This window comes from Vanellus vanellus (assembly GCF_965231255.1).
Source record: "Vanellus vanellus genome assembly, chromosome: 3".
Classification (NCBI taxonomy): domain Eukaryota; kingdom Metazoa; phylum Chordata; class Aves; order Charadriiformes; family Charadriidae; genus Vanellus; species Vanellus vanellus.
In genome coordinates, this window is record NC_138907.1 from 38,229,865 (window position 1) to 38,241,247 (window position 11,383).

General features: G+C 43.3%; 1 protein-coding gene across 1 annotated transcript in view; it reads right to left on the reverse strand.

Moving 5' to 3' along the window:
- The window catches only part of VIT (vitrin), a gene marked incomplete at its 5' end in the record, with an annotated part of 41,851 nt that extends 31,024 nt beyond the window's left edge, over positions 1-10,827 (reverse strand). Inside the window, 5 exons of the mRNA XM_082481915.1 lie at positions 1,241-1,318; positions 5,592-5,725; positions 7,694-7,850; positions 8,867-8,932; positions 10,797-10,827. Coding sequence (XP_082338041.1) covers positions 1,241-1,318; positions 5,592-5,725; positions 7,694-7,850; positions 8,867-8,932; positions 10,797-10,827 — 466 coding nt within the window. The remainder of the gene's footprint in view (positions 1-1,240; positions 1,319-5,591; positions 5,726-7,693; positions 7,851-8,866; positions 8,933-10,796) is intronic.
- Between the last annotated feature and the right edge of the window lie 556 nt (positions 10,828-11,383).

The window sequence follows — 11,383 nt, forward strand, 5'->3', positions numbered from 1 at the left end:
TTGTTTGCAGCCTGCTGAGCTCTACCCTGGCTGTGATTGTCCCTGGTCTGGTGTCAGATGTTTGGGCTGATGAATAACGAGATGTGGTATTAGCGATTGTTTCCTAGAAAAAGCCAAAATTTCTGAGGTACTGCCTCCCTTCTAGCAGTGCATATTTGGGTGAGTAATTTCTGTGTACCTGGTCAAGACACATATACAAATCTCTACCTGTTTGATTGTAAATGCAAAGGTATTGCAAACTAAAGGCATGGCTTTGAGTGATGCATATTCCATCTGAACAGCTACAGGGTTCAGATGAAAATGTGCCTGTGTGCAAGTGAAAGCCTAAAGATGAGGAAAGAGCTCTGTACTTTGCTTCCACGGACCAAATAATAATGGGCAGGAGAAAAGCAGGACTCCACATAACCTCCATGTGGCTTTGGGCGGATGAACCCACTGACAGGCATTTGAGGTCGTGGAGAAGATACAGCACATTTTGTTATACCACAGCTCACAGAGGATAAGCTTTGGAAGGCTCAGGCTCAGCAAACAGCCAAAAAAAGCCGTGTTAGGGAAGTGTGTACTAGTATGAGACGTTCATTTTGTTTTCATTCACACCCCCAAGGAAGAGTCTGAACATTACACAGTTGTTACAGGAGGCACAAACAATTGTCATTTTAAGCGATGGAGGCACTTCACGTACACTTGAATATCGGCTACCACCTGGTCTAAGACTTGATCAAAGACCCCTGACAAGAACTGAATTATTTAAAATTAGTTGAGTCTTGCACAGTAGAATGCTGACTAAAATGGTTATGCAAAGTAGTTCTTTATCATATCATCCTTAGCTAAAGCTGCAGCGCATTGCCATCTGTGTCATTAGTATTATATTATTATTATTATACTCTCAACGCTGAATATCCCAAAAGATAACATGGATAGCATCAGGAGAAAGTCAACATGTAAAACCTCAAACGCTTTCATATAATCAGTACGACATCATACTCACTAACAGATCTAAAGCGAGGGGGAAACTACTTGAGAACAGAAGTCTGTGAAACATGGTATGACCAAAAAATAGAAATCGTCTGGGATAATTTCCATATGCTTAACATAAAAAAAAGTCATGAGAGATTTGGATGAGATACTAAGAGAGGCATTAACTTTTGACTGAATAATTATATCCTTGTATTACACATCTGAGAAGCTGAAACAGATAGTTGTGAATGGATGTAAGGGAAAGTCAATCATAATTACTTGCCTGATTTAACAGCTGTGCTTTTTGAAGAAGAATATTCAAGAGTTGACGGATATGTCACACCTTTTCTTGGCTTGCCCTCTACAAAAAAATCATTGGACAGCATCACAAAATATTCTAAATTTTCTAGCAACCAAACACCCATCTAACAAATGTGGTCAGACTCAGGCCCTGCTTCTTTACTGCCCAACTACTTTTCTTGAAGATTTCTTTCATCTGATGGCAGAATCTCAAAACCATGCCACTAAAAATACCAATGCCTAAATCCACCATAAAAAAGTAGAAACCATGAAAGACAGTCCTGGGAAGGATTTGAAGAGGTCAGTTAGTCCATTCCTTTGCTCTCAAATGGTGTTAGGCGGAAGGGGACCATTTCTGAAGGACATCTGTATAACCTGTACTTAAACCCACGGCCACCCTAGGCAGCCTTTTCTGCCTGACTATGCAGTTGAATTAGAAAGCACATTTGATGTGGGATTCATTTTGTCACGCACATGGCATTCTTCTCTGACCTCACTTTTGCAACATGCCATTTCTGGCAACAGTCTTTTGCAGTAATAACAGTGAAGGAAGGCTGTGCTTGTGTGTGGGAACATATAGTACCTATATTTAGATCTAAAATGAGGGTCCTGTCTTAAAACAATGAGGTACATTTCCCAGTTAAGCTTTAAACCACAAATCTTTTTAGTGCCGCACCAGATGCCATCTGTATTGGTACATGCGACCATGCAACTCCATCTCTTGGGGTAGTTTTGGTATTTCCAAGGCATGTCTATATCACTGAAAGAAAAGTGTTGCGGAGAAGCCCAGTGTAGGGAAGACTTCTCTGGCCTCTAGGAGCTGGAAGCAACTTATCTGTACCAGCTTAGATATGGTGGATGTAGGACTTCTAGACCCGCCAGTGACTCTCCCTACAAGATGTTTTGCTATGTCATGTGTCTGGACCACCTCAGGTGAGACCTACCTGCACCTTCTGCAAAACCTGAATCGTGATGGTGATGCTAGGTTTGCTTTCTTTTATTCCCTTGGTGAATTCTTTTAGAAGTTATATATGGCACTGTGAGCATGTCAGTTGTCATCCCGGGTGATTAATCCGGAGACCAACAGCACCAAACAGAATTAGCTGCTACAGACTGAGCCATGCCTGCGAACTGGGGACTATTTTGCCTGTGGTTGAACACAAAGAAGGGTATATGCCTGGGAACTGGTCCTCTATGTGCATGGGTGGCCATGGAGCTGGAGAGGCATTGTCCTTTGTCCCTTTTCATGTCTCTAGCTCCTCTCCAAAATTTCAGATGTCATTAAAAAAATCCTCGATGAAGAAGTTAGTTTGAGTTACTAATGAGGCAATGATATAAGGAGCTATTCCATTTCTCATTTACAGTGGTATAAACTGTAGAGCAGCTCCACTGAAGCCAACAGAGATCTGCCAAAGACTGGAGCTGGCAAGTTAGCATGCAAGGACAAGCTGGAAAGAGCTTCCTCCTTGCCCATGGGTCTCTCACAGAAGCTGGCCTAAGCGAAGGGCAGCAGGTCTTCACTTCTACTTCTCTCCAAGCTAAAACCAGGTTCAGGAGCCAAGCAGGACTAGGGAGCTCTTCTGCCAATTTGGTAGAAAGATGGAAAAGTTATAGGATTGCAGATGATTTCTAAATGCATTTCTTTATCCCCAGGAGAGGCAAAGTTGTCAGGTATGAGTGGCTGGTACATGGATGCAGCAATAGCGTAATCATCTGATCTTAGCTTAGAATCTTTCTGTGCTAATATGATTTTTAATGCAAACCTGAAGTCCACTGCTGTGCAACTAAACTAACCAGTGTGGGGAGGCTGGCTGCTCCCAGACTCTGGGATTTTTGGTCAACAGCAACTTGCATCCCATAAGTGATGAAGAGGTAGCTCTGAGGCCTGACCTGAATGTGGCCCTGCTCTCTGGAGCAGTGGTAATATGTCTTTTCCACTGCCTGGAAGAAGTTGCATCTGGGTCGGAGTTTGCTTAACATTCTTAAAAATGGTTTTACATATGGGCTGAAAACCTCAACTTCTGGCCGTTGAAGTACGAGCTATGGGGTGGTGGCTGCTCACCCTCTCACGCTTATTTGGGACTAGCAAACCCAGAGGTTTCGGACTCTATTTTCTTAACCCGCTAGCTGTGAAACTCCCACTAAATTGAATGGAGTCATTCAACTGAGTGCCGAGGCATTTCAGTGCTTGAAAGTGAATACCAGTGCATTTGCATACCTCCTGGTGTGCTGGCTGCTTCAATCCCAGAGGACAGACCTCATCCCCCTCGGCCCTTAAATCACACCACTTCATTGCCTGGATCCCCCCGAGGATTCCTCTTCTCTGCTCTTTTGTGTGGCTGCTCATTCACAATTTAAACATCACAAACGCTTGGTGACAATATCCTAACTGGGAATAAACTGTTGGCACCTTTCCAGGGTACAGTATCGCATGCGGGTCTGGTCTGCTGAGAGGGAATTTAGCTGGAGAATAAGGGACTCAGTCCAAATTCTGAAGCTGTCCTGAAATTAATGCCTTAGGTGACTTTGTAGTTTTATTGGAGAATGCTCTATGCAGCTCTGTCTTTTTATGACTCATAACTATTAAAAAAAACCGCAACGCATCTCTTTTTGAGAATGAGATCTGTCTGCATTCAGCCTCAGGCTGCTGAGATAAGTAGCACAGCTTTTCTGGGGTTTTAGTCTTCTGAATTTCTCTTTAAAATTCTAAAATTTCCACATTTTCAGTAGGTATAGTGAGTTTTCTTCCTAATTATATATGAAATAAGATATGATGCATCTTATATGATACATTATGTTAGATTTATGCTTGAGCTAGCTTATGAAATAAGTAGTTTCACTGATATCAGTGACAGCACTCAGGATGCGTAAAATTAAGTGCATGAGGGACAAATCTCATTATGCCTACACATGCCTGGAGTTCTCATCATCTCCTCTTACACGTGCTTGTAACTTTCTCTTGTATCTTCTTTTATAGTGTCTCATTAATTAAGAATAAAGATTTGCTACCATAAATCAAAAAATCCTACAGTTTTATGGGATAACAACTGAGCAGCTGCTGAGGTAAAAAAGAAATCTTATTTCCCATTTATGTACCAGAATTACAATGTGTTGTTTGTTGGGGAAAACCCAGCAACAAGTACAAGTAGCAATTCAGCTTTTCCAGGAAATTCCTACTCATCCAAAATAAATCCTTCTCATAATGTGGTGTACCCATGGCAGAATGCTGTAAAAAGTGCATCCAAATATATTAATGCAAACTCCAGATGACAGTTCATTTTGGTCAGTTTCTGAGACCTCCTTTGCTGTCCACAAAATTTCACATGAAAAGAACATTTCATTAATTTTAGTGGCTGTTCAGTTGCTCGAGCTGTAGAATTTTCCAGGAATGATGTAGTTAACTAACATCAATTGGTTTTACCTATCCTAAATCTTCAGAAGTGTGGACCAGCAAAAACTGACCCACTGTATGGATGCAGCAAGAAGTTAGATTTAGAAATTGTACATAAAGCAATGTAAATTAGACCCTCCTTTCACATGGGTAGAATGAGTGCAAGCAGGTTTAATACAATCTGAAGCTTGTGTAAAGGGGATCTAATTTACAAAAAAAAAAATAATCTGTAAAATCAATTTTGTCGGCGAATGCAAGTGAGCTGCTCTGTGTACTATGGGGGGAAAAAAGAATGAGCATGAAATTAAGATGGATCTCCCTGCACTGAGGAGATATCAAAACTGGCTAACAGAGGTGGGGAGAATTCATAACATGCTTGGGACGCACCAACAGAATTGCCTAATTTAGGGTTTGCATAAGTACAGTATGGTTATATGTGGCTTGGGATGGGTTGACAGAAGTGAGAAGATGCTTCAGGAGACACAAATCCAAGTGCAGGCCAAGGATGCCTTAAATGGCCGAAGGGCCCTGTAGTTCCCTTAGCAGCACCACTTACCAGGGTGAAGAGCAAGTGCAATAGGAAGACCTACACGTCAGTACCCGGGCCCGGGTTTTACGCTTCAATAGCAGGAATTAAGGTGCCCTCAGAGTCAACCCAGACCGCCTGTCACCTCCCGCAGTGGGCTCAGACCCACGCTGGGCTGAATGAAGGACACCGCTGGTGGGCTGTATGTCTCTTTGCGAGCTATATAGGAGGAAGCCCAGAATACAAACCACCTCAAGTGCATTATTCACGCTAAAGCTGGGTGGGGTGAGCCTCCAGTAACCAAACAGGTCTTTAAAATGAGAAGGCTGCTTCCCCCTCTGCCCATTGCTGCCCGGCTGGTCGGGCAGTGGGGAGCAGCTGGGGAGGGCAGGTGGCTCTGGCGCTCCGCCATGGTACCTGACACGAGGAAGGACTCCCTCCAGCGCGGCAGTGACAAGGACCGGACCCCATTGGAGAAGCTCCCGCGGTAACCTGAGTGGCCTGCGACTTTCTGGACGAGGATCTTTCCACCTGCGTTGTCGATTATACCACTGCAAGGGGAAAACATGGTGTCTGAAGGCAGAAATTCCTCCCGAAAACTTAGAAACTGTTCAACTATGCGAGAGGTATGAAGCATTCGCTTTTACCTTGAAACCAGGGGCTGTAGCGGAGCTGTGACGCTACTACTAAGTCTGCTGATAAGAAATATTTGTGCTTCTTCCACACAGAGAAGAGCGGTTTGTTACAAAGTGCTGTCGGGATCTGTTTGCTCTTCCCACTGATCTGCTGGTCCTGTGTTTAAGGTTGACCTAGTTGCACACAAGAACAAGCCTCTGCCTTCGTTAAAATTCCTGCAAGCTTGATTGAACGACTGAAGATACAGGGAGAGGTACTCAGAGGAGTTTTTGAGCCAACCATGTGACAGAAATACAAATTTGAGGCAAACCTCCCACTCGCTTGACTTTTTCTTTTGTAAAAAAAATTAATGTTTCCTTTGAGTTCCAGTATGTGTTATCTGCAAAAAACTAAGCCTGGTTCTGACCTCAGCCTGGAGTAAACGGGACAGGCTATTGCTGGAAGCTGTAGAAAACCTGGCAGGCTCCGTGTGCGGGGCGCGTTAAATGGTGTTTGACATATGGCGTAACACATATCTCAAACACAAACAGAAAACCTTCAGTGTATGCAACCTGCTGTGGCATCATTAGGAAAGCAGGCAAACGAGGAAGCGACTGCGACTCCAGAAGGGTGGCAGGACTGGCAATAATGACACTGTGCGGGAAAACAAGTAATGGGCAGCAACCAAGGGTGAGGAATACGTTAGAGCTGTAGCTTTTTCTGATGATTGCAAGAAGCTGCTGGTAAAATAACCGTAAGGAAAGGAAATTCACCGTCTGAGGAAATGCAACGTATAAGCTAACAAAGCCAAACCCTGCTGGCAAAGGAGGAAAACTGAACCCCCCACTGTAACAACGCAAGCAGCCGGCATCGGGGAAAACTGCGGTCGCTATCAGTACTTCGTAACTTCCCTTTGGGACAAGCTCTGCACGCAGGGACAACTTCCATTGTGCACTGGTATTTGAAGGAAGAATTTGTCGTTTGGAAGCCAGTCAGTCCCCTGGCAGCCAGCTCCCCAGCGAGGGGCTGAGCAGACCGAGCTGCAGCCAGGAGGTGGCAGCCCCTGTGCACACAGGCAGGTCAGCCGCTGCGCTGCGCAGGACAGGGGTAGGGTGCACAGTCCCCAAATCCTTAACTACTCAACTTTACTCAAGGTCCCGGCTATTGCACTGAACTGGAAGCGCCGCAATAGCTCGCGTAACTCAGAATGAAGTCATCAATCAAACTTTGTAAGTTCTTACTGCGTTTCCAGCTGGATGCACCCCGCCTTTGCATCCTGCCTACAGTTACGGTGTGTTTTGGCTGTGGAGTTGTCCTCCGTTAAAATTTTATGCGCATTTTTGCATGGCTAATAAAACTCAGCAAAATCTGTGCTATAAAATTTGTAGTATACATTTCCTTGTCCAGAGTCCTTTTCTGTGACAGGAAAGCACATTAATCAGCCTTTGATGTCAAGGACAGTTAAATTCAAATCTGGAGAACAAAAACCAGTCCCAGAAGTATGAGACTTACATGTATTCATCGCTGGTGAGTTGCCTATTTTTTTCTGAAGCTTTATTAGTAGCAGCAGCAGCTCCAACCCTATCTTCCACTCGAATAATAATAGTACAATAGTAATTTGCTATGCATGAATGAGAGATCTGCAAATCTCAAGACACTTCTCCTAAAGTTGAGAAACGTTTTCAAACATGACTGATTTCAATAGGAATACAGGATTGACAGCACTTTGTGAGATTGGATCCATAGCATCACACACAGTCTTTTTCACAGGTGTTCTATTAGAACAGCAGCCTGCAACCAAATCTACAAGGCAGTGGGAACTTTAAAGGGTCTGAAAAGCTGAGAGCTCCCTACAGTGAAATGACGGTTTTGTCTGCGTGCCTTGCTCATGTAAGCACACTCACCTGTGAATCGCAGCATTGCACACACTGGAAAAGGATGCATAGATGTCTGTGCCATAAACACGGTATTTCACATCTTGACATCCAGGGGGGCATTTTGCAATGAATTCTGGATTGATTATCTTCCCCGCCTTGACATCGCAATCGATCTGGGGTACATCTGTGAGTGCAAAATCTTGGTAAAGTCAGATTGAATGTTTTCATAGCTGAGTGATCTTGTCATGAAACAACGAGTAACTGAGTGACAGGGATGCCCTCCTCTTATGCCTTCCTATCAATGGTTTTGGGATATAAGACATGTCTATGTGTTCTGCATCTACAATATAACACATAATAACCCCTATACTGAGGGATGTGGCTGTAACGAAGGATGGATTAAAGAAGCCTGAGGGTATTTCTGACCTTCAGTCTTTGCTTCTGTGAAGGAAATATCCATTATGACACTTTGCTGGCGAGAGAAAGAAATGTAGTCACCCCGGCTGTGGTTAACATGTGGGAAGGAGGGGGTAGACGAAGAGGGGGCTGTGAGTCAGGACGGGGAAGGACTGTGCAGACACGAGGCAGGATGCTTCCCGAACCTCCCGCTGTGCTCATGTAGCTCCGTGCCATCTATAACGCCAGGCTGCAGCCACAGCCCATTATCTTGTCCTTAATTTTTAAAACTATTTGCTGGGCAGATTTTCCTTTGAACAAGGGGTTTAAATGTGAGTGGACAACCTCACAGCAGGCTTGTTTGTCAACTAATGAGCAAAATGATCTGTGGACAGAAATGCTTTTATAGCAGTGTAGCTGAAAGTTACATATCCTAGTGCATAGGACACGCACCGCTTGTCTCACGCTAATCAGCTACATATGCTTTGTGTTACAGAAGGCCCATATCACATATTTATGTCTCTCTCTCTGTGAAAACCTTAGTGCTTGCTTAGATCCCTGTATGGTACCAAATGACCTATGAAGACACATTTTAGTAGCAAAGCACAGTTTTCCCTTTACACGTGTTCAGTAGCACACACTTTACTTAGTGATTTGATTTCAATAAAAGAATCTGTTAGTTAACGTATGCTCCCATTGACTCTGCAGACAATTTTGAAGAGTTACCAGAATATATTTGCACTTTTTTTATTCATCAGCTATGCCTGCTGTAAAGCAGCCAAGAATACTACTGGGACCACTTACAGAGCTTAGCTTTTTTCATCTTCTTTGTGGCTTCCTTAGCTGCATATGCACATATAAGAAACGCACCTACAACAAAGAAAAGATAATATCAGGAAAAAGGGGGACTATTAACATCAGTCACCACAAGTTCCTGTGCACGAGATTTCTCAAATTTGAATCAACAGGTTGAAAAAATGAAACGGGAATATTCTCAGCCACAGCTAGGTTTCTACATGTTGGTTAACTTCACAGTCAAGATGGCATCTACTCTGGGGAAGTTTTTTGCAGGGGTTTGAAGATCAATTCAGCTCATACTTTTATCTGTGGAACTCACTATCAAAATATGCCATTGAGTTCACGCGGTCCAGAAAACCATGAAAGGCCCCAGTACTTCCATGCGCAGTGGAAACTCTTTGTAATTGGTGTGATAGAGATGTCAGTGAAACAACATGCAATGTGCATAAAGCAACTGGGAAGTTAGGGGGAGAAAGATCCTTCCTAATAGCCCTGCAGGGAGGTTATCCTGTAATCGTGCGTTGTGGTGGTAGCGGGTACGGAATCGTGGGCAGCATTATGGACCGTAGGAGGCTCTAGTGTGGCATGTCCCAGTATCCTGTCCCAGCAAGGGCACCGATTTTCTTGCCTAAGTAGAATTACAATTTGAAAAATGTAATAGTAAGAGACATACACTGTTCTATTAAAAGATACACCACAATATATGCATGTAGCTTACCTTGTTAGGTTTACTTGCTAAGTTCTCTGTTCTTATTTATAAGCACTATATTATGGGTAATTAATAACTTAATTACGAATGTCCTGACTTTCCTATTCGCCTTTCTCTTCTCGGAGCTTTCAGAGGGAATCGAAACTCTCTGTGATGTGTTGGCTGATCCTCTCATCATTTGCTAAGTTTATCTTACTAGAATATGCAACAGCAGTCTTATCTCTTTCTTTTATGCTCTTCTCCCCCTAGACTGGTTGCAGAGTTTGCAGACTTAATCATTCCTAGAAATTGCTTAAAAGAAAAATAAGTCTCATAGTGTCTGAAGTGACAGTGTATAGATGCAGTATTGGGGCCTGTTGTCACTGGTACAGTTTTGTAACCAAGGCAAAACTGTAGTTAGAAAAAAAAAGGAGCAAACCAGTGGAAAATAAAATGCGAAGTCCCAACTATGTGCAATGTCAGGGCATAATTTAATGTGGAGAAAGTAATTCGGTTGCTTAGTAAAGCTGGCATAACTACAGAGGTGGCTATGAATTTGAACTAAGAATGGCTATCCTGCCAGACTTGAGGATCCCAGCTAGAGGGAATATTGCCTGGGAATATCCCAATTAAAGTCATACAGCACTGTTAGGGTATGCGGTGGCTGGATATCCACCAAAGGGAGAGATCTGAGTAAAGCACACTAAGAAATCACGCTTGATCAACCACAGTGTTCATATAAGATGAATTGCAGATTCTGGATTCTCTGCATGTTCACAAAAATCAAGATCCTGTCTTGCTGCCAGGGGAAAGAAAATAAGACACATTTACAGCCTTTTTCCTTTGGCACCTTCTTGTTCATGGAAAGAGCAAGAACTCAGAGAAAAATTGGGAAGGGATGTTCGCATGTGAGAAACAGCTGATTTTTCTTTGGTGACAATCTTTACATTACAGACATTTTTCAGGCCCAGTTGTGCCATCTGATATGCACTGCGTGCAGATGGGCATATACTTAGGGATCTCTGCTAGTAATTAATATTGTTTCTATGCCAAAGTCAAGAAGTTTGAGTAGTCCGTTTCTGAAAAGCTGTGCCAAAGCTTGCTCCACCTGCCATTGAGAGCTTCATCAGCCATGGAGTCCGAAGGGAAGAAAAGAAGCCAGCAGCCACTGGCTTCTGGAGAGTACAAAGCAGGTCAGGAGAGTACCAACCCATAAACTACTAATTGCAGCACATCAAGTGTACTTACCAAAGAAGGTTGCAATGACTGTGGCCTTCATGGTGAGTAAAGCAAAATCCGGATGTGTCACTAAGGAGCACTGAAAAGGAAAAGAAGAGTACATCAGGCTGCATTTGTAGGCATCACAGATGACGGTGGAGGAAGAGGGACTGTGCACCCTTCTTCAACCTTTCACAGTCCTCACATGCTGCATTCTCTTCTCATGCTTTGTAGAGCAGCTAATGTCCCCAAAGGAGATGGTGTTTGGGCTACAGCACTCCCATGGACTAATTTTTTACTTCTGTCCAAAATTTGCCTTTTGCTGCACGAAAACAAAATTTCATTCCACATACTTATTTCTGAAGCCAGTGCAGGAGAGGGCATGATGGGTACAGACATGCTCTGACAGCTATTCAAGTTCATTCACTACTCATCTAAGACATAATCATAATGCACATCAAACTGTAGCGTGTAGTCTCATAAAGGTACAGGGAATATAAGTCTGTTCACTCCTGAAGGACGTTGTGCAAAGGGTCTTGCAATCGTGCCGTCATTTGTAAACCAAATTACTGGTTTCTTTCCTTTTCAGAGGACATGTGTGTATGTATGTGTGTATG